This window comes from Gobius niger (assembly GCF_951799975.1).
Source record: "Gobius niger genome assembly, chromosome: 10".
NCBI lineage: Eukaryota > Metazoa > Chordata > Actinopteri > Gobiiformes > Gobiidae > Gobius > Gobius niger.
Window position 1 is genome coordinate 22064912 of NC_136861.1, and position 24344 is coordinate 22089255.

Consider the following 24344-nt stretch of genomic DNA (forward strand, 5'->3'; position numbering starts at 1 on the left):
CATCTCGGGTCTGTCCGCCGGGGAGCTTGCTATTAATACAAATCAATTATTTATACATGACGTTTTTAAAAGACTATTGCTTAACTTATTTGGAAGATTCTGATGTGCTAATAACAAGGTTGGCTAATCTTCGTTGGGGTAAGTCGACATCATAGACAGCAGTTTAAATTTGAGGACTTGCAAGTGGCCATTTGGATTTCGTAATACTGTAAATGCGATGTGAAAAACATGGACTTAGTCAGGGCCTAACCAGAAGTGCAATCATGAAATTGTTCTACATAATATATGGCGTTGTGGTTTATACCAGGTTTATAAATAATCAAAGTGTGCCACCTAGTGGTTCCAATAGTGCATATTATCACCTTACACATGGAGTAGCCTACCTTTCAATTCAATTGACACTGACACATCTTCTTATTTGATTACTCTAGTTTGATTAACAGTATTGTTTCAAGCCTAAAAAGGATAAATAGCCTCTATTCCATTTGCATTTGTTTTGTCAATGTTGTGCAGTTTGGAAAATTCGTCTTTAGATTATCTAAATGCAGTGAATTAAACTAGCCTTTTTTATTGAAAAATTATAATAATAATCATCATCATCAGCATCATCATCATCATCATCATTATAGCCTGATTAAAAAAGTATAATTTGCAACTGTTCAAACCAATCTTTACTAAAGAATGGTGATTCTGCCTGGGACTTTGAGGGCACACATGTAGCAGAAATGATCTATTATCTTATTATTATATACTGTTATTTTTTTGGCTATGGCTCTGGCAGTGTTCATCTTAAAAAGGAAGATTGATGCTTTGAGCTTGCCTCTACTGTGGAATACAGTTATTGTTTCCATGGGCAAGATTAATTTTACCCACCCACAAAAGTAAGATTAAAGAGAGCATGTTTGTGTTTGATGGCGTTCGACAAGGCCCTTGGTGCAAATTAGCAGTTACTAAATCAGTGAACCCTAGGGCAGTTTTGGCATACAACCCAGCAAGGGGAGTTAATGAATAGTGCAATGTAAAGCAACTTTGAGAGGTCTATTTCTTTCTTTTTTTGCTTGTTTGGTAATCCCATTAAGACTGCTTCTATGTTTAACTAATGTCAGCTCACAGTAAATTGAAGGATGTTGGCAAAATGTAATTGTACTATAACAGTCAAGCGGAAGATAAAAATTAGTGCAAACAGCAACAAACATAGTTGCTATTGAGTCCTCAAACGCAAATTGTAAACTTAAAATTGCATACTTCTGTAAATAAAAAATACGATTTTATTCACTCAAGCATAAAGTTTTGCTTACAGTATTAAAGCATTTGCCACATTAACACACTTTGCCAATGTGGAAAAAGAGCCACATACTGTCGGTTAATGATAAAAAGCGTGACCTATATTGAGCGCAATATACGCTCTTACACTAACCAGTGATTGCAGGCATTTACTCAAGACAGCTGCTCTGTCTGCACATCAGTGTATGCACAAGTTTCCGCTTTTCATTTACACATTGTGTTTAATATGTGACGGACCTATATTGACCTCAGACACTTGAGGTTGCTTGGCAGATCTCTTGAGATCACATACAGATGTTTGTTCTGGGCATTATATATGCCCTAATTCAGACAAATGTAGGCTATAGGCTTTACAAGGTAAGCCAGCCCTCATTTTTGGAGTCATTAAAGTGTCAATAGTTTAACAAAGAAATGTATTTAGATTGAATAACATATTAGTGAGAAATGAGAGAGAGAAAATTAGACCAGACTTATAGTAAGTTTAGATAAAACTAATTTGTGTATATGTGTTGCTTGATTGTACACTTTCTTTTCGAACGAATAACTGAAGGCTTAAAGTTTAGAGCATATAAGGCCACAATCAAAATCGCAATACCTTTTGTAAATAAGTATTATTTACTGTTTATACTTTTTGTCCCCACAAAGTCCTAGGTAATCATTGTGTATGATACCACTATTTACTATTTAATTGTCTTTTTTCACATTTGCTGCCTATTTGCACACCCTGAGTGTTTCTGAGAGCTGAATGTAGCAAGTAAATGTCTCCATTGTGAGATCAATAAAGGCTATCTTATCTTATCTTATCTTATCTTATCTTATCTTACCCAGAAAGAGTGAGTACTCTATGAGTTGCATTTACTATTGTACTATATCATATATCATGGGCTATCAAATTCAAAATAAAGCTGTTTAAATTGAATTACACACTACACATTTTGTATTGTTTTATTTATTTATTTATTTATTTATTTATTTTGACAATGTATTTTAATTAGTACTAGTTTCATTTTTATTACAGTTTCTGGGAAACAGGATGGCACTTGGTGTTGAAAATGTATTATTTTAACCACACATATCAAAATTCAAGGCATGATAACTATCAGGTATTAAAAGGTTAAAACTTTCCAGCAGACACATTTTTCCATAATCTTATTGGATTTTCTTTCTTCTTTTTTTTCTTCAAAAGCAGATCAGATTGATGGTGTATATTCACTCTAAGCAATGATGATGTTAAAAATATGAAGCATTGCATTTCTATGATTATTCCTAATACATTACTCACTCCTGCAAAGAAGAGGAGAGAATCGATACATCAATGGAAAGATGCATAAAAACAAAACTTAAAAACAATGTTTGGTTCATTTGATTTCATACATGTTAAGAGAAAAAAAGATAACTCATTTCATGACGTCATATTTCTGCGCCGTTGGAGAAGAATCATGGCGACTGCTCAGCCCATACAAGAGAAAGAAAACGAAGATTGGTCTTTGTTACCTTTGGTTCATGACATTATAAAATGGTAAAGTTGTCACGTATGCGTTCGAGTTGTATCGGTTTCATAGCAAACTGCTTGAATATGTGGACATTGTTATTGTACCTCGAAGAATTGAAATCACTGCTAGCTTCTTTTGCACATTTGACACCGTGGGTTTTACCAGCTCTTGTTCATTTGAGTCGGTGCCTTTTGTAATATTTTACTTTTTATCATTTGTTTAGCATGGACAAGGACAGCCAGGACATTCACCAAGAGCTGGCCAAGCTAAAATCCAAAATCCAGGAAGCACGGGAGCAGATCTCCAACATGCCCGGTATAGACTGCAGTCCGGTCGAGCAGCAAGAGCAACTGGGCACGTTACGGGAGCAAGTGCGCACAAAGAACCAGCTCCTGCACAAGTACAAAGGTCTCTGCATGTTCGATGTGCCCAAAGCATCATGATACAGAAACACACTCAAAAACTCTGATCCAAATGAAGCTAGTATCTAACCACGTCCGGCTGCCATCAAAGGAACTGACTGATATTAAAATGACACATTTTGGCTTCTCTTTTGTTTGTTTTTAATTTTGTTTTATGGTGAGCAACCACAAGTCCTAAAACTTGAATGGAATGAACTTGGACTTTAGTCTGCACTGATGTGTGCGTCATACACACAATACTTCATATATGAAAAAGATCGTCGGCCCCAAGTTACTTGTTGCATTGTTTGTGTAGAATTCTTTGAATAAATGTTTTTACTTCTGCAAAAAATGTCAAATTTTATTTAGCTAATGCATATGCATAAACACAGTATTATTATTATTATTATTATTATTATTATTATTATTATTATTATTGTTATTATTATTATTAGTATTAATAATAATAATAATAATAATAATAATAGAAATATTAATGAACAGAAAATGATGTTTAGTGCATCATCTTTGTGGAATATTTTTTTGCTACTATCATGTTGGTGACCTGACTCTCAAAGCCCTATGGTCCCTACAACATTCGACACAGCTCCCATGTTGGAACCACTGCTCTAAAGAGAAGTTTAGGAGTGAATTTGTCTCCAGTGTTCGTGTTCCATAACATGAAAATATAATTGCAATATCTGTCCAGTCATATTTTGACATCTTCTTAGTTAATCACCCAAAAGAAAAACTTTTGGAATAATTTTCCAGTCGTGATGCTGCCTGCAAATCATGTCTCTTGATGGCATTTGTAACATACTGAATTCATTGCATGACTCATGTAAGAATTAATGTGAAGGAATAAAAGAAAAAATCACGAGTAAGAAAGTACTTTATTTTTCTTTGTACAAAGTTGTAGAGAATAAATACATCACATTTGATCAACATATAGGCAATTCAAGTCTTGTAGCAAAATGTAAACATCTTCAAGTGGCACTGGCCTTTAGAGTAATTCTCTGAGCGTCTACTATATTGCTACAATATAGCCTGTAATATGACAGAGACAGCTGCACTTGACTTCATGGACCAAAACGCCCACAGTAGGCTACTAGTTGTAGAGTGGTAGAGAGATCCCCCGTAAACGTTTTTTGACATGTCTGTAGTCCTTTTTCTTATACATATATGTATATATAATAAGCTGTCAACAGATGATGCAGCCTTTTTCTTTTGACTGGCTGCCCCCTACCGCTTTCTCTTTAATGTACATCAAGTCACTGTGCACGCTGGGTCTGCGCGCAAACGGTGCCACGATGCCATACGCGTTCCCATCCTTGCACTTCCTGCTTCTGAACGACTTTCTGTGGAGCACATCGCAGTACTGCACCGAGACTTTGCAGTGGCGGTCGGGACTCATTTCGTCGGGTAGTTTGGCCATTGTGAAGAGAGTCTGAAACATCTGGCCCACGTTGATGTTTTTCTTCGCCGATATCTCAAAGTACGCACAGTGCTCGTCTCCACCGACAAGCTGCTCGATCTCCTCCTCCTGAATTTCACGGTAAAAGTCTCTGTCACACTTGTTGCCGCAGATGACCAGCGGGACGTCCACGTTCTCTTTGGTCTTGTTTCTCAGACAGGACTTGGTCTCGTGGATTTGACGCTTCAGGCGCTGCACCTCCTGGAACGAGTCTCTGTTGTCCAAGCTGAAAACCAGGATGAACACATCACCTAAAACACAAAAAAAGTTTGAGTTAGTGACAGGTTTAACCAACTTTGCGGTGACAGTTGGCTAGAGTTCACAGTAAAAACAAGTTCTTGAAACATGACTTACCAGTAAGAATTGAAAGTCTCCTCATTGCTGGAAACGGGTGATTTCCAGATGTGTCCAAAATATCCAGCTGATAAACGTGTCCTCGGATACTGTAGAATTTCCGATGAAAATCCTCAATTGTCGGGGTATAGTGGTCTTCAAATCTTTCGTTGAGAAACCGCGAGATGATGGCGGTCTTTCCAACTTTTGTTGATCCCAAGATGACCATTCTGTGACAGTTTTTGGCCGGTATATTGAACTCATTTTCACACGAGGACGCTTTCTTAATCATCTTTGCCAATGCTTGCGATTTTTAGTAGTGATAGAATAGGTTCCCTTTCAGATGCAGGAGAGGTGTGCGCTCCCTGTGTGAAGGATGAGACGGGCTGACCGGGAATTTATAGGAGAAATTGCCGCGCCTCTCAGTGCGTCACGCGTCACTCTCCTCCAGCTTGAGGAGCAGGAGCAAGACCCGAAATCATATTGTTACTATGGCGGTTTCTGTGCGTCACAGATGCCCACCCCTCACCATCTCACAGATTTTGGATTGTTTTGTAAGTATTTACTTGATGGTGTTTGGAAAGGACAAATAGCCTACAGCTGGCAATTGCCAAAAACATGCAGCCTACTGAGAACATTGCAGTATAACATTTTGGAATTATTAGGCCTATATTATTGTGTATGAAAATAAGTCTAAAAATAAATAAAGAATTAAGAAACACCCCTGTTCCATCCTGTTACTGAGCACACATAACAATAGATATTAATATGTAATTGAAAAGTTTGATCAATAAGGTAAGGAAGAAGAAGAAGAAGAAGAAGAAGAAGAAGAAGAAGAAGAAGAAGAAGAAGAAGAAGAAGAAGAAGAAGAAGAAGAAGAAGAAGAAGAAGAAGAAGAAGAAGAAGAAGAAGAAGAAGAGCTTTATTTGTATAGTGTCGTTCACGCTTTACATAAGACAAGGAATGCTCTATTGTTCTCTGCATTTGACCCGTCAGTGGGCAGCCCGTGCAGTGCGTTGGGATCCATTTCCACATGTTGAGCTATAGATTCATGGACATGAACACCTAGCCGGAGGATGCTTGTTTTGATGGGGAGAACTGGAGCACCATATAGACAACATGAAGAGAACACTCCACACAGAAAGGTCCACATCGTCGATCAAATGTGGTAATACCCCCAGTCAGGGGCACGTGCGACCAAATGAACTATCACTCTTGCACTGAAATACTGCTTAATTTTCTGCTCCGGGGGACTTGTGAGAGTTGAGCGAAGTGAAAGAAAAACGTCACAAACGTGTTAAATAGGTGTGTGTGCTTGCTGTTTGGAAGCTGTGCCAGTTCAATTTGAATTGACTTTCCCATATGTGCAAATCGAAATACCCCACAGGCAGTCTAAAGATAGAGCCTTTTGCATGTGACTCAGACCTGCCTCATCCACTTTAGCACCTTAACTAATTATCACTCATACTGATCTTCAAGTTTATTGTAGCAAAAAGAAAAACACTCAATACTTTTACACAATACAATAAAGAGTTCATCTTGTAAAATTATACTGTTTTCTACGTTTTTTTAAATTATTATTATTATTATTTTAATAATAATTTAGCCTACCTTTAGAATAGTATACACCTTTAGATGCAGCAAAAATTGCCGTACTTCCCCTTGTCAGTAGTGAAATTGTTTTGGCAATACAATTTTTAATCACGCACTAGAGTTAATATTTGAAGTTTATTCGAATTATTGCTATAGGAATGAAAATATTTTGTCATGTCCATGTATCATCAGATGTGCATATCAGGGGCATCTATTTACGTGATTTCAGAGGAGCCAACACTGCTGACCTTTTAGGCAGTAGTGTGAAATCAGATAGGTGTACCTAAGCCTGCTTGTTCAAGGTGTGTGCAATAGGTTTGTATAACTGAGGTCGAGTGAGCCAAGGGCCTCTTTCTATTGGTCTGTAATGAAGCCAGTGTGTTCTCAAATGTATAATAGGACACGTGCACAAGGCCCTGAAATATAAGACAGACATCATCAGAAAGCCATACAGCCTGTACGTATGGATTATGTGTATACCTATAAGATCAAAGCATAAACATATTGTGATAAGACATTTTTGGCACATCTCCCATCTCTATTAGGTGTCTCAAGATGTTAATTCTTATTCAATATATAACAAAAAGAAAATCCCACATACCCTGCTTCAAATGTCACCATACTTACATTTGATACATTTACGTGGTGCCAAGTGATAATCCTTTAGAGCTACAGTTTGTATGTTCTGTATTTTCAGATTGTCCTGTTGCACGGCCTGTCCTCAGCACGACGTCCACCAACTGTCCTAGCAACGTGGTAAGTGGAAAACACATCCAGCTCGAGCCAGCGCGGGCCACAAGGACAAGTACACATTAGGCCTATTTCCTTAGCAGACCGGTTTGGTCCATAATTAATGAATCAAGAGGACAGAAAAATACTGAGTGGCAAAATGGCTGCTGCCTTTTTGTGGGCAAACACATGCAGTCAAAAATAACCACTGATAGTAAGGCTGGGCCGGCCTCTACTGCACGTGTCTTTAAAGTGCGTAATTCAATTTTGAATAGAAGGACACCGATCAGCATTACAGTTGTTTAAAGCAGTACTAAGTAACTTGTTTACCTTAATACGTCCTTTTCTAGTCCCGGGGTTATACAAGTGTTGATGGGATGATTGGGGGTCTTTCTGCACCTGGTCGGCGCACCAATACACACTAATGGAATCATGAAGAAGAAGCTAACTGGCTAACGGGCAAAGCTAACTGTGGGCTACCGCCACTTAAACAGTATTTACAGCCAAGTTTGAGTGAAAAAGATTATCTCCATTGTGTTATTGCATGTACAATATCCCTCTCTCCCTTTGTCTTTTCTGTCAGCGTAGTATTTACTCTCACGGACAATGACAAAAAAAAAACACAACATGCTAGGACACCTGCAGTGGCGCTTATCGCCTCTAGGGGCATGAGTTATTTAGTACTGCTTTAAATCATATGGCTTGTTCTCGTTTAGTCCTTGTATGTTTGTCTGTCTTCTAATTGGTTGAGGATATAGCAGATAATACCCAAGATGCTACATTGTTTTTAGAGTATGAAACAAAAATCAAACAGTCTATGAAGCTGGCACCATGTTACTCGGTAAGCAAAAGATAACCAGAATCATGGAATAAATGGCGTGCCAAAGATGAAACATGAAGCACAGAAAAGGCCACGTTGCTTTAGCTGATACTGTACTGAGCATCTATGACGTACAGTACTTGTTAAAAACAATGTTAAATCACACAGAAATGAAAACCAGCTGCACCTGCTGTCTGTAGGTAGCATCATACACGTCGACTGGTTGTGATTGCACTTCGTCGGCGTAACACGTTAACACACAGTTTGTGGTGAGAATTCTCATCATCAGCTCATTCAAGCATATGGGACGTTTGTAAGGGAGGGTGAATAGAGGTGTCTGTACAGTTAAGGTCTGTGAGGCAATACAGTATGTAGCAGAGCTGGGAAATAATAAATACATGTATGACTGATTTCTTTTTGTACATTTTTGACCTGCAAGTTGTAATATTTGTAGTATAAGGAGCAGTCGTAGCTTATTAGTAGTAACATTGATAATTGGTAGAGAAAATATGGAAATAAGTTGTATTAGCAAAACACTTTAACATACACATACACATGCACATACACGTACACATACACATACACATACACATACACATACACATACACATACACATACACATACACATACACATTCACATTCACATACACATACACATACACATACACATACACATACACATACACATGTAAAACATTACACATTTATTTTACATGTGTAGCTCCAAGTGTTCTTATACAGCGTGTAATGGCGGTTGTAAGAAGATGCTGTGTTGTGATGCTGTGGGACTCAGGCCATTTGCGTGTCAGTCAGGGCCAGTCTGTGGGGAGTCTGTTGAGTGAAGCAGTATTCTACTACAGTTTCCCAAACAAAGGCCTTAGATTTCTGAGCTAATCACACAGCCTTGCCCTTGTATCGGCTTCAGATCACAAGCGCGTGTATCTTTGGATAAATCAGCAATCTGTCACCTCTTGGTTTTCAGTGGCGTGTACTCCAATGTTTTAGACACAACATGACGTATTCAATATCAAGATACAACAGTGTAGTACTCACGCAATGAGGTATACAGGCGTCCCTTGTGCATTTTAGGATTTGGAATCGTTTCAGCATGTTTTCTCAACAGGAGACTCAGGGGAAGTTATCTTGGATGTTGGCCAAACTTAAGTTTGAGGGATAATGCTGTTGTCATTTAGAAAACACATTCTCAAGTGAATAATGTTAGTGTCTTGGAGATTCATGGTGCTACACACTATATTATACTGTAGAATATACACCACATACTTTAGATTATGATTATTTTTAACAAGGAGTAAAATATTATTTTATTTGTCCTTTGGGATCTTAAAGCAGTACTAAGTAACTTTTTTTACCTTAATAAATCCTTTTCGTAGTCCTTTTGGGGGTAATACAAGTGTTGATGGCTGATTAGGGGTTCTTTCATCTCCCCTTGGTGTTTCTGGCCAGAAAACCATGCTTGCAACTTCCCTGCACCGGGTCGGAGTCACCAATACACACTAATGGAATCACGAAGAAGAAGCTAACAGGCTAACGGGCAAAGCTAATTGCGGGCTAGCGCCACTTTAGCAGTATTTACAGCCAAGTTTGAGTGAAAAACATTGTGTAATTGGATGTACAATATCATGTGAGAGAGAGAATATCCCTCTCTCTCTCTCTCTCTCTCTTCTGTCAGCGTAGTATTTACTCTCACTGACAATTAATTCGTAAAAAAACTCAACATGCTTCGACACCTGCAGTGGTGCTTATGGCCTATAGGGGCATGAGTTACTTAGTACTGCTTTAAGCTAACCAGCTTGCTGTCAACATTTGATTTTAGTTACTGTTGCTTTGTCCAGTTTCAGGGACTGTGATGCCTCACTAACGATAATAATACAAAGTTGATGGAGATCAAGCAGATGTTGCATTTTCAACAAAAAGTGAAAGGAAAAGATACACTCTGCTCACAGTTTGTATCATTGTCAACCATGATGGTGTGTGCTGCTTTTCATAATGCCAAAGTATTCCAATCTGTGGACCACATAAGACACACTGTCAAAGTGCAACTAGAAAACAAGAAATAATCTTTGATTGTTGCTTTGATTGAATCTAATTATCAACACATTTCAAGATGAGCTTCTGAAGTAATATGCTGCTTGAGCCGATTGCTTGTTGTGTATAGTGAAGCTGTCGCTGCGTTAGTATGAAGAACTATTCATGATGAGTTAAGCATTAACTGTAGTTAAATGGTTATTAACTGTTTGTCACACTTAACTAGTGAATTAATCAATCATTTGTTAAGGCTAAATAAGGTGTAGTTATTATAAAGTGTCATCAATGTTTCTTCTGCAATGGCTTCTTTTCAACTCGGTTATGATTTTGAGGCGTGTCACTGTGTGTGTCAGAGTTTAAACAGGAAAAAGAAACGGCGCTGAAAGTCTCTTTTAGAAAATTGGCCACTGGAGATGGCCGTTTCTGTAAAGTGTCAACCAGTTTTTGGAGCTAATGGTCGGTATCAAACGGGTGCTACCTCAGTGGAGCTGGTCAATGTGACTACCACCAAGTGATCTTATAAATGCTTAACCTTAAAATACGTCAGTGAGGCAGTGCCCTTTGCCGCTGCGCTGTTTACGCAACACTAATGGCTTCACGCTGGGGAAACAGCCAAGGTGGGAGGTAAGAGCATTGAAGATCTGCAATGTATTTACTTTCATCTCACACACACATGTCCAAAAGCAGCATCCAGACTGATATTATGTAAAGTCGGCACATAGGCCAAGGCTGATGTACACATGGTATACAACAGATGGAAGAATCAACTTTGTGTGATAAAGAATCCCTCAATGCTTCCAGAAGTATGAGTGATCACAGGACATATAGGTTGTGGTAGCTGTTTTTTAGTAGCAAAATAAGTCACTTATACATTGTAGTAACTTTTCTAATCTGGAGTTATCACAACAAATCTTCTGCCTGTTAGTGTGATAACAGATTGATAACTGATGAACACCCGCCTTGATACAATCCACTCATTTTTATGTCAGGATCAGCTCTGATAAGGCTTGGGACCTCCTGTGGTTGGGAAATTACTTCTACTGTCATCTTTTATTTTAAAAGTAAATGTACTTTTGTGCCACTCACGCTCCTAAATAAGTCTTGTAACAACGTCGATATCTCTGCTCTTGAGGGTAATCATCCTGACTCAGTCCCCGTCAGACAGCAGTGTTCCTTGCGTGTCAGGCCACAAGGCACAGAGCATCATGGTTTATCCCACGATGATCACACCCCCCACCACCTCTGCCCTGCTCGATGCGTCAGCGTGCAGGGGAAGGCAGGTGAGAAATTATGGCGTCTTATTCAGATGGGAGCAATGCATCTGAGGCGTTCAAATGGAGGTGAAATAAATAAATAGTGCAATAAGTTGCCGGAATTTGATGGGTATTTTAGGTGAAAATTGTCCCAGTAAGGACATTTGACCCATCCTTCAGGGCTGCAGTGAGCAGTAGTGGATGACAATAGTGGAGCTCCCAGGGATCCATTTCCAACCTGCTATTTGTATTTTATATATTTATATATTCTTATACTCCATAATCCATACCCCTTATCCCCTTTATCTGGTACTGAACACCAGTAATTCAATTCCAAATAATTTGAGCACTTATTATTATTATTATTATTATTTATTAAAGGTGTAAATAGTGTGCACGCTGCGAAATCAGCTCTAAACATGTTGTGTCATTTTTTTAAATTTATTACTGAACTTGCCTAAAGCATAGTGTAAACCCTATCCTCAGCAGCCCACCCGTCCATCGCCCATGTGTTTTTGTTTACATCCGCTGTGTGTGTGGCCCGTTGTGTCACAGCATGAGGCCGATAGTGCCAATAGCTGAGACAGGGAGGCTCGCAGTGGACACATGAGACGTTCCCACTGTTCTTCTAATAGACCCATTTGCATGTTCTCTGCCTGTAATCGCTGAGGCCGTATGCAGAGCCTGGCTCGTTGCAATGGTACACTAAGTCACGGGTTGGATCCATAATTTTGCTGTGTTTACTATTGTGGTGAGTTGTTTTTTCCTCTGTATGTTTACTGCGAGTATTGAAGCTGTATAATCAAATTTCAATTGGTATTTGGCCACATTACTGTGAAATAAGATAAAGGATTCATTATTGTTGTGTTTTGATCCGATACTGATGTAGCTGATGAGGAGCAGCAACGAGCGCAGTGCAGCGTCTAAGACACAAGTTTAAGCCTATTAAGTTATATAAGTCATAGGTTTTGTTACTTTTGGTACGGTTGTGCGTTACAATAGCACACGACACAGCAGGGAGGCAGCGGATAATTAGTTGGAGATTCACCGTCTTTGAACCTTTTCCTTGTATCTGTTGTTTACGAGACCTCAGGGAGCATCCTTTCGCACCCCATTCAACCTCACAGCGTCACTAAACTATTCACGCGATGTTTATGCTGATCTCTGTAAATGAATCTGGAGGATAAGTTGGCACAATCGTGTTATTTGGATACTTTACCAAATACAGCTGTCCTCGTGTGGCAAGCAAACCATCAACCATCAAACCACCAACAACAAACATTAGACATCGTTATCTTCAAAGAGTATATTTTCAATAAAACACAGAGGAATATCCCGACTCCACACAGTGAGATTTAGAGGAGACAGGTTTCCTTATTACTTTAAGTATACGTATCAGGCCTGAAAGTGTGCAATGCCTCATGCAAAAAGCAGCATTGAACTTGGGCCCAGATAAGACAACAAGGACATCTCTATTTGTTCGTTCTTGTGGCTTTAGGTGGCGTTTACTGTCCAAGGTCTAAACTGATCACAAGACTGTCATCAAGAAAAATAAAGATAAAGATGGATTAAGATTAAATGCAGCCTCTAAATAAACTGTGTGGAGGTATCATGCGTAATTGTAGTATATATTTTTAATGTATTATAACTGCACACTTGGTGACGTGTAAACATGTAGCAACCTCCCTCTCGCTTGCTACAGCTGCATTTTTTGTGAGCTGCATGTGTGGTTTCTGTGTTCCACATTGTTTTACTGGATACTTTTGCACGTCTTTGCCGTGTTTTTGTGAGGTTCGGTGGATTTTTTTGCTGCAAAGAGTCCATAATGGTCCTGAAGCAGCTTTTTAAAGGTTTATCAGCTAAACCCGTTTGAAACCTACATATTTCTTCTTCTGAGACACTGAAGAGGCACCAAGAGCCCAGCATACCTGCAACACAATGGAGGTGTCACAAGAGGAGCTACAGGACACAAGAAAGGGACAAACGAGGAGGTATCAGGGCGAGACTCACAGCTAAGCCACACATGCCTTCTATTGTTCTGGTTATTGGACATTCAGAATAAAACAGATTAACTGCTGAACTCTTCCCAGAAGGTGGTGAAAGACAAACTCAGGAGGCACTGCACCATTCAGAGGATCAGAGGAGACTGAAGTCAGCCAGCCAGGTTTCCCCGACCTCCAAAAACATGATGGTCAGGTCGGACCACAATGGCAGTGCGGCTCAGGACGAACGCCTGAAGACTATTTTGTTGTACGCTGACTCAATGACTAAGCACTTCCTTACTTAACTAATGTTGTCAATGAAATAAGTTACACCCGGGTTAAAGCATTAACTTTGACAGCCCTATACAACAAACAAATAATCTGTCTGTGAATGCAAAAGACTGCGTTGGGCTGGTGCACCCTCATGAGGCTGCGATGGGAATGACAATCAACAAATCAGAAAATGTTAGCTAAAGCCATGTGAGCAAATCAATGGCGCTGTAATGAACACACTTTGAGCACAGAACTCAGACTTTGACGATGCGGAGGACAGTCCTTGGTTCTATCTATCTAAAGTGCAGGTAGTCCAAAACAGTGTACTTTATGCAAGAAGAACCGTCTTGCGTGACTCTAGTGAAATACTACCCCAGGCTTGTTTTTGATATTGTTGAAAGCTCCACAGAGGTAATGATTTGTCCCCTTTAATGGTGCTGTAGGTTCACAGGGCAGCCAGTAACTGTCTACCAGGAAATCATACTCCCCAGTTCAGTACAAAATGATGGACCACTCCAATATCGTGGAGAGTAGCTGGACACCACTCTGAGCTAAATGTGTATAATTGCTGCTTTGAGAACATTACTGACTCTGTGGTCACTGAGGTGAACAGGGCCTGAGAGGTGAGCAGGTGTTACAGACCAAAGCGCATCGATCCTTGTGAACCCATATGTTTTAATGCAAATCCAAACCCCCCCTCGCTTCTCTGACCTGAACTTAGAGGCCATTAGGTGGTTGTTCGGTGTGCGTCATGGCAGCTGTTAAGGTAATGCCTGTTTTCACCTGTTTATGGATAAAGATAGAGATCAACAAGGCTGTTAAGAAAACAACCCAGTGCTCTCGATGTTTCTTTGACCTCAGGGAACCCACACATGGAAGCCTCCCGTACAATGTGTTCAGGTGAGCGTCCTTGGATGTCCCAGGGCATTTAAACTACTAGATACAAGGATATTTGTGTGTTGGGCATTGAAATTGTGGTTATGGGAATTGACAATGTTTTCCCCAACTAGATGCAGTTGATGTTTCTTTGACCTCATGGAACCCATACACCTAATCCAGCCCACTGTGTATTTATGTTGGTGTCCCGTATCAATGCATTTCAACTATTGCAGTAATATTCAGCATTAATATGACTAGAACCAGACAATTTCAGTGCATTTAAGACCTTTGTGCTGATACTAAATCATTAAAATGCCGTGACCAGGCACATACATCATTTTCAAATGATCCAAATTAAATAATGACGAGGTAGAGTTGACATTTGGATTCTGTTGCCATACTGTGACATCACCTGCATCACCGGCAATGAGTGAGTCCTCTTCTGTCCTTGCAAAATGGACTCCTTTTTAGATGCTTTTAGAACATAAAATAGCAACTTTGTTTCAACTTTTCTTCATTATGTTGGCACTTCAATTAGATAAAATTATGATTAACCCTTAATTTTTATTCCCAGCATTTTGCAATTATCAAAAATAAAAAACTTAAAAACCTGTCAACAAGAAACACACACACTGATCTTTAGTATATATATATATATATATATATATATATATATATATATATATATATATATATATATATTGTTTTTGTTTTTAGGAAGTTGCCTTCGGGAAAAAATGTGTTATTATGTGTTCATGCCCCAGGGCAGCAGTCGTAACCGTAGTCCGTTTACTGTGACCTTGAGTACAATCGTTTGGAGACTGGCTGTTCATTACGGACAGAGCAGTAATCCAGATGACTCTGAGATTCTTAATAGAAAGCATTCTGTGAGTAATACAGTACAGTGTATAATTTATACAGTTCAACTATTCATAAACCCAACATGATTGCACATTATGTAGTAATTATGTGCTACTGGTGACCTTCATAGACATGATTATATGAAATAATAATGTTGGTGAATTATAAATGTTTCACCTGTATCTTAACGTGGGCGGTGGCACAGCTGTTAATGATCTTGCCTCACAGTAAGAAGGTCCCGGGTTCGATCCTGGACTGGGTAGGGCCTTGCCATGTGGAGTTTGCACATTCTCCTCCACGTAGGTTCCTCAGCATAGCACCCTTACAATAAAAAACATGTACAATCACCTGAAAAGAGATTCTGAATCTCAGTGGTAAGACTTCAGTTGGTAACACTTAATTTTACCCTTGATACATACCTGCCAAATTTAGTACAATGTAATGTGCTTTGCAACAATGTATAATAACCTGTACAAATGGGTTACATACACAATGGAATAATACATGTTTGTCGTTTGGAGGTAGCCTGATAAACCACACCCACTTCTTTTCTGCGCGAAAGAAGGTGTGTAGACAGGGGAAAGTATGGCAGAGCCCGGCAAGTGTGGAGGTACATAATGTAATAATGTAATACAAATACGCATTATTCCTATGTATGTACTACATAGGTGCAATTTATTACAAAGCATATTGCATAGTACTAAATTTAGTATAGGCACAATGTATCAAGGTAGTGTAAAATGAAGTGTGACCCAAGATTTTATTTAATTTTTTCAGAAAAATGGATATCTATATGTATATTGGGTTATATGTCAAGTCTCTAGAGCCTTTATTAAATCCATCTGATGGAACAGCGCAGTGTTTACAGTACCCAATGTACCATTTCAATATGTGCCCCTTATGATTAGTCATATAATAAGACGTAATGAGTGAAGACACACGCTCCATGCATCCTGGCTATTTGTATTCATCTGCATAGTATGCACAACCACTACAACTGTGTTTATGGCACATCTCCAGATCATGTGAGCAATTATACACATCACTCACCCATTTGTTATCTTCTGTGGCACACCACTGATTACAAGGGTCAATTTGATCATTTATTTCTCTGTTTAGTGTTCAGACACAGAAACCATTTTTACTTCATCCACGTTATTTATAAAGCGGGAACAAACTTTTGGTGCCGTGAGATGGAAGCAGGACAATAGAGCGGCTGGAACATGTTGAACAGTGAGTTTCAGGAGCAGCAGGTGGGAGGAGAGACAGAGGGAGGAGTGTTATTCAATCGCTCTGCACAGACGGAGACAGAGATGGAGACAACATCTGCCCCATTTACAGACAGTCACAGAGGGCCTTGGGCAGGTCTGTCATTGTTTACCTAAAATGTTAAATAATTACTGTGATAGCACTGACACAAAAACACTTTATTAACCATACTTTTACTTGAAGGGTTATCCTAAATAAAAAGTAAATACAACATGGAGTCATCAAAACTTTACTAAATAATTTATACAAAGTTATCTATTTTTTCAAGACATTTCTACATTTAGTCAGATTCCGAATTGGAGTGAGATTGATAGAGATTTGTTTCTGTTTGACGGGACGTACTGACACAGTGTCCGTGTGTCAGTAAACTGCCTGACACTAAAAAGTCGCCACAAAACTAAGGTCACCGCTCTAATACTTTGTTGGACGGGCTTTAGCTTTCACTGTGGCATTGTTTTAATAAGCTTCAGCAATGTCAAAAGTGTTACATTAATTTTTCACGAAGATCTTGTATTGATGACACGAGAGTGTCTGTGCAAAGCCTTCTCCAGCACATCTCAAAGATTCTCAATGGGGTTAAGATCTGGACTCTGGCCAAACTGTGTGTGTGAAAATGATGTCTCATGCTCCCTGAATCACTCCTTCACAATGTGAGCCTGATGAATCTTGGCATTGTCATCTTGGAATATCTTTGGCCTAATAGTGTTGCTGAACCTAAACCTGACCAACTGTAGCCAACCCCAGATCATAACGTAAATCCAAAACAAAAGTTTTTTTGTTTTTTTTAAGTCCTAAAATATAAGTGTCATGGAATTGTTCTTTCAGTTAAGTTATGAACAAGTTGTTCTAACTTCTCTCTATTGAATGCCATGTCCACTCCCCCCAGACACAGGAATATATTATGAGCCGTCACAACAAAACAACACAAATGAAAGTTTATGCAAATGTAAGCGTCTTTGTCTGTCACACTACGTTCTACGAACAGAAGGAAAGGTTTTGGCTTTCATATTAGTCTCAGTATCACAAGACCTTCAGTTTGAGGCCAGCTGTAATTAAGAGTGCAGGACATTACTGCCGGAGCTTAGCACGGCCTGCTCCGGGAGAACTTCAGTGGAAAAGGTGTGCACACACCGGACACGCTGTTCCCCCCGCCTGGCCTCCTGCGCAGCGTGGACAGTCTAATGTGCCAGTTTTCCAAAGTCACTTTTTCCCACTGTGTCCCTCTATCAGGGGAGCACACAAATGGTTCTTGTTTGTATTTAAAGGCAGATATATTTTCATTCACCAGTCGATGTACTAATGGTGCAAGTTACAAATCAGAATGAATGGAAAGACACTTCTTATTTTAAGCTGTTATGTTTACAGCTAATGTTTCGGGACGAACCAAATTCCTTCTCCAGAGCCAGACTTTAGTTGTATTGATTCATTGAACTATTTGTCTACCTGGGTGTTCTGTTCAAGTTTAACTAAATCACAATTTGGGCAGTGTTTGCCTGTTGCATGTGTGAGACTTTTTTTTTACTCAACACCACCAAGTTTGGAGTGATAAATGTTACCTGTCACAAACTTTGGTTCTGCAGAAGGAACTTGGTTAGTCCCAAAATGTCAGCTTTTTTTTTTTTTCAGTTCTGCTGTTTTCATTGATCAAACTCTAGTTGCTCCAGGGGTTGATATAACTGTATTAACATAAACATTTTGCATGATATAGGCTCTTTAAGGCTCTTTAAATGCTTTCTTGTAAATATGTGTGACAAACCTAATAGCTACATTCTTATTGGGTATAATTTGTAGAACTGTGGCAATACGCAAACACTTTATAATAATGGTTCATGAATTCATGAAAATCATAAATAAGTTTGTTCATGTCCTCCTGACTTCTCAGGAACAAACAAAAAGATAGGTTCTTGGATGACTTAGTAGTGAATGTACATGAAAATCTTAATTCATGATCATGCGGATCACATAAGAAATACCATCAGTTCATTAAAACGGCAATGATCATGATCATGAGGTTCATGCATGAACATCATGATGACTCATATGGCGGAAATCTACTTGAAAATTATGAACGAAATATGAACAAAGTGCAAAGAGCACAAAGCATAACTTTATAGGATAACATTTACGGCAATCTTGAACTTATCGTTTTCTAATCCTTAGTACATCATAATTTTATTATGATTATGTCCCCTCAACTAAAGTAGTGCATTATCCTAAACTTTTAACCTGTTAAAGACCAGCTCTGGATGTCTTATTTGGTTATGCTGTACTTGTAGTATTTATAATAAAAGTTTTTAAATAGTTTTTTTTCCACACAAAAATTCCAATTCAGGAAACAATCCAGAAATCATTGCTTCTTCTTCTTCAGGACTAAGGTGGTCTTTAACAGGTCAAAAGGTTTAGGGTAATGGACCACTTTAGGGACATCATTTTCAAGTAGATTTTGCCATCTGAGTCATGATGTTCATGCATAATCCTCATGATCATGATTGGTTGAATATTTTATTGTCATTTCATTGCCGCTTTAGTGAATTTATTGTATTCTCGTGATCCTCATGATCATGATGAATTATTAAGATTTTCATGTATATTCATTACAGTAGTTAGACAATTAATTCAGGGATGAAGTCATCCATGAACATGTACCAACATGTATTCATGTTGGTTCCTGAGAAGTCATGATGTACTAATTCATGAATGTAGTAGTGTGAAATCATTCATTAATTCATGCATAAGTTCATGAAAATCATGCATGAACTTATGTACCATTAATATAGTGTTACCGGCAATACAATCTAAAGTCTTCTTCGAATAAATCACTTTTTTTTATCAAAAAGTATCTGATAACCACATTTTGTTGTTTGTTGTTATTCATAGGATACTTTTCTTCACCAACAGGAAGAGAATTAAAAAGCACACAGAGAACATGTTATTCTTCCAGCACCATAATCCTGTTCAAGTGTAGATGAGGCAGTAGTGGGAGGCACAAAACACATATCAGGAAAAGCAGTGTCACACAGTTGGACCTTCATACATATTCACTTTCCATTATCCGATTTGGTTTATATTATACATGATACGGCTCTTGTACAGGTGTGAAGTGGACTTACGGCTCGTATTGGGTTGGTGTCGTTAGCGCTGTAAACTGTAGTAGCATTGTGCGAAGAATCAATAGGCCGGGATGAATGTTGTGTGTGTGTGAATCAATGGTGGTGGTCGCATGTGTGCAGTTGCGCTTCTGTTAATCTACACCAAAGAAAAAGAAGTACAAATCCCCTACATTGTGTGAAGTGCTTGAGTGGCTTGTATCATGTGAAAAGCGACATACAAAAGCTTTTCTGTTTGTCAAAAAAACACACATATTATTTTTTGATGTTTTCTACCTGTGTATGTGTTTTGATAAGCCACCCTTTGTTTCACATGAAAATACATAATAATAGTTTCTCTCATTACACATTTATCATAGACCAAAGTGTCCAACATGTGTAAAATGTGGCCCTACGTTGCTGGACCTTCAGAATTTGAGCTTTGAAGACAATTAATCAACAATATCACGGGAAGGACATATTTTGTAGACATGATGATAAAGCTGGGAGCAAGCCTTCTTGACCAATCCGCTGACGTTGGTTTAGTCACTCTCTCACACTCATGGACACGTGCCTGAGATCAGCTCTGATAGACACTGACACACAACAGGCTGCACAGTATCAAAACAGAGTGACACATCAAGGCTTTTTGTCTGTGTCATTGTGCCGTTGGTTATCTGACCGTCTGGGATTCAATCTGGCACGCAACTTTTACAGTCTTTTTGATACTGGTGTAGAACATGACGGAGACCAATGAAGTTTTAACACCAGTTACTATCGAGACAGATACATTTCCAAGGTTACTTGACCAGAAACAGATCCTGGAGCGTCATAGAGGCCACACTGCATGGTGGGTCAGTTAGGTGAAATATGGACTTATACAACGTTTTTATTTCTGCGTAAACAGTGCCGCAATGCACCTTTAAGAGAATGAAAAGTGAGCAAAAAAGTATATTACAGTAAGAGCTGGATGATAAAAAAGGATAAGAATAATTAAGCATTAGTAATACAGGAGGATTATTATTATTCCTCCTGGAAATCCTACAATGAAAGGATCTTCGGGTGGCCTGTGGATTTCCCATGGCAGAACTACAACTGAGGGCCGAACTAATCCTGCCCAGATACAAGATCATTACAGCCATTCTTTCCCCGCACTGACATGGAGAGGCAGGCTAATAGGCAATTACCATGTGACTCCTGCAGCTCCTTCAGTGATGTTCTCGCGCAGATTAGCACTAAACCTTCCTGTATGTGTGTGTCTGTATGTATGTGTGCAGACCTGCAAACGATAGTAAGCTATTCAAACTCCATGAAATTAATTATGTAGATTCTAATGAAACCGTTAAAATCAACTGATACCTTTACTCAGGCACTGACTCTTTCTTTGTTTCATGTTTTCTCAATCTGTCTATGTAACTATTGTATTAAATATGTTACAGGTACAGAAATGATCAGATTTCAGTTAGTTGATTATTATTATTGGAGGATTCACAGGGCTAACAGTAAAGGTTGTGGTAGATATACAGTATATACCCAATATTAGCACTGCAGTATGGATTTGTATGAGAAGTTTACTCTATCTATACTGTATTGATTTTTTCAATTCATATTATACACACTGACCTGATGAAGACTGGCTGGCGTTAGTGTTTGGACCCTCTATGTTCATATGATAGTATTTTTACCAACCACTTCTATTTACTTTTATTGATAGTGGTGTTTTCTGAAAGTTGCACAAAATGTAGTAAAGCAAGAGGTGGAACTGTCCCTGCCCTTTCTAAGTATCTCCCAAAAGGCTTTCAAGATTTGGCACAAAGAGGCACCAACACACTCAGTAAGTAAGTAAGTGCTTTATTATCATTGAATAAGCGTAGAACAAAATAGTGTTCAACTGATAGAGTGAAGGAAGCTTCACCTTGATGACGGTCAAAGAGGTGAAACATCACAAAAATAAATGAAGAAGATAGTTTATTGAGACAGTATGCGAGAGCTTTGTTTAGTTCAATAAGTCAATCATTGTTATTGGAGAACAATTCATATGGATTCAAATCACATTTATAGATGTGCTGTGTCTTAAAGGGGCTAGATGCAAGTTGGCCATTTTATACTCACTACTGCCACCTCTGGTCATACGTGTAACGGCACCTTCTGTATTAAGCTTGTGCATGACGGCACTTCAGTAACAACTTTTTGAGTGACAGTGCAGGATTTTAGAGGCAGTTGTGGTGAATAGGTCTGAGCTCATTCTACACATTAGGACATTGCTGGAACATGTAGGGGGAGGAAAATACATATTTTTAAAACTCTGTGTAGTCCCTTGAAGTATTTGCGTTATGAGCATTAAACATGTCTTTTTTTTTTTCAAAGTGGAAGTATTGTCAGTCCACATGCAGTTAGTCCCATAGTTACTGTATCCTGTATCCTCAAAGCAGCTGTAGCTCATGTGAGGAGAAAAGTAAATTTACTTTTTTTTTGATTGATCTCGGTCAAAGCATACATTAATTTTTGATTCTAATATTTTCCTGGTATATTGTGACATGACATGATTTCATCCCAAATACTAAGTACATCCTAAATTGCTCATACAACACACCTGCAAATTGACTTCACAACTGTAGCACTTTGCCAGAAAGATCATTAACTCAGTCTCACCTCGTCACCTTCTATATCGATGCTGGCTGAAAATATTGCACTGTGTGGCTAATAACCACACATACGAAAGCAATGTCTATCCAATCAGAATAAACGACTAGAATAGCACATTAGTAAATAGTACATGCAGTAACTCGCTTTCATTGCTCTTGGATGCTGCATTGTGTTGTGCCTGCAGATGTAATGACAATCTAGTCTAATTGCAAATCTCCCTAAAGCTCGCCGTGTTTATTAACTTGGGTGTGATTTGATTTTTCATCAGTTCTGTGTGAATGAACTAATCTCCAGAGTGAATTATCCCATGAGCAGGGTCTGGCTTGTGTTTCCCTGTGGAGACGTTTTACCCGTTTCTAGAGTACAGTGGAGTACACCTGGCACGTGAGCGTATAGTGGTACACTGTGGGTCACTGGCTCACTGTACCACGAGAGTCACACGAGAACAGCGTGCTCCACATGTACTACCCCTCTCCATTTCACAACAACTTCAGACCATGTTATGGAAAACATATGTTTCAAGAATATGATGGATGACAGTAGTCACTTCCATTCATATTATTTTGACTTTTAAGGATCAAGGTCTATCCACAAAACTATGTTGTCCTGGGATTTTCCATCATAGTAGAGATTAAAATATTGTCCAAAAAAAACAACAACATAAATCTTGTGTAAAAATAATCCTCAACATTTAAGTAATCAGATAATTATGATATGGAATCTGCACATAGACAAATTAACTCATTAGCAAAATAATTGTTTTTAGCCTTATTTAAACTGTTTCACTTTAAGCATAAGTCTCAATCAAGCATAATATAGGCCAGGACCTTTAATTTATGTTTTAGTACTATAATCCACTGTGCTTGCATTAATTTGACAGTATATTTGGACCTCCTCATAGCCATTACTGACAGCTCATGCATACCAGGAATGCTCCCTGTCATTTCTCTTAACATGACTAAACTGCTACATGTGTGTGGCATGACTAAAGCATTGCAAAATGTACAAATGATCAATGAAAAGGTGCATGTTGTTAGTCCTAATAAGACGGGCACGTGCCGGGAAGGTGCTAGTCCATGTGCGCACCGTTTCAAAAGCATCACGTGCCAAACAGAGGACAGTGAGAATGGGAAGTACTTTATTACACCCCACAGGAAAGGACATTTTCAGGATTAGATTAGTTGCTTTATAGAATCCTTTTTACGACACAAAATATACTTCACTTTTCACACTGTATGAAGGAGGACTAAAGCATCTGGATTATGGCAATTAGTAATCAAGGTCCAGTAATATTTTTGCACTTAAGGTTGACAATGTCTGTCCACAAAGCTATGAGCCTTACATGGGGGACTCAATTAAAATGGTGCACTCATCAATACCCAGACAGACAAAAAGCCATGTCAACAACTTTATGTATTTATATTCACATTTAAAAGTCCCCAACTCTTTGGATGGTCAGCCAGCCAGGAATTTTCTATCAGAGATTTCAATATTGTCAACTGGACCAGATGGATTGAGTTTATAGTGGCCTCAAGACTGTGTTTAACAGTATACTAGAGCTATTCAAATAAGCTTCTATTATTCTGAGAGCGAGATGAGGCTTCGAAGATAGAAGCAAAATGTCCATTTCTAAAACAAATCTTTGTCAGTTTTGAAGAGACTAAAAGTTACATGTAAAAGTCTCATTGTACAGGTAAAGCAATTCTATTACTGGTGTAAAAGTTTGCATCACTCTTCCCACTGTGAGTATGTGACACATGCTTTGTTTCTTGTACTGTCTAAGGGAGATTTGTTTTCTTTTTGTTTTCTTTTTTTTTGTCTTTGTCTAATTTCAAACGATTGCTTGATTTCGCAGTTCCAATATATATATATATATATATATTGTTTTTTGTATATTTGTTTGTTTTGTTTTTTCAATGTT

General features: G+C 38.6%; 2 protein-coding genes across 2 annotated transcripts in view; one reads left to right on the plus strand and one right to left on the minus strand.

The window, feature by feature from the left end:
* Positions 1-2704: 2704 nt before the first annotated feature.
* Positions 2705-24344, plus strand: part of med9 (mediator complex subunit 9) — a 79599-nt gene continuing 57959 nt past the window's right edge. The window contains exons 1-3 of the mRNA XM_079563889.1: positions 2705-2803; positions 3001-3185; positions 7276-7334. Coding sequence (XP_079420015.1) covers positions 2724-2803; positions 3001-3185; positions 7276-7334 — 324 coding nt within the window. The 5' untranslated portion in view covers positions 2705-2723. The remainder of the gene's footprint in view (positions 2804-3000; positions 3186-7275; positions 7335-24344) is intronic.
* Positions 4365-5370, minus strand: LOC306969543 (dexamethasone-induced Ras-related protein 1-like). The gene is made up of 2 exons (XM_079565181.1): positions 5007-5370; positions 4365-4903 (listed from the first exon to the last, which is right to left on the minus strand). Exons 1-2 carry the CDS (start codon positions 5275-5277, stop codon positions 4380-4382), a joined length of 795 nt encoding a protein of 264 aa, XP_079421307.1. The 5' UTR covers positions 5278-5370; the 3' UTR covers positions 4365-4379.

Coding starts and splice junctions, on each gene's coding strand:
- LOC306969543 (XM_079565181.1), bottom strand. CDS start 5,277: ATGATTAAGAAAGCGTCCTCGTGTGAAAATGAGTTCAATATACCGGCC. Junction 4,904..5,006: donor GAGACTTTCAATTCTTACTG/GTAAGTCATGTT, acceptor TTTGTGTTTTAG/GTGATGTGTTCATCCTGGTT.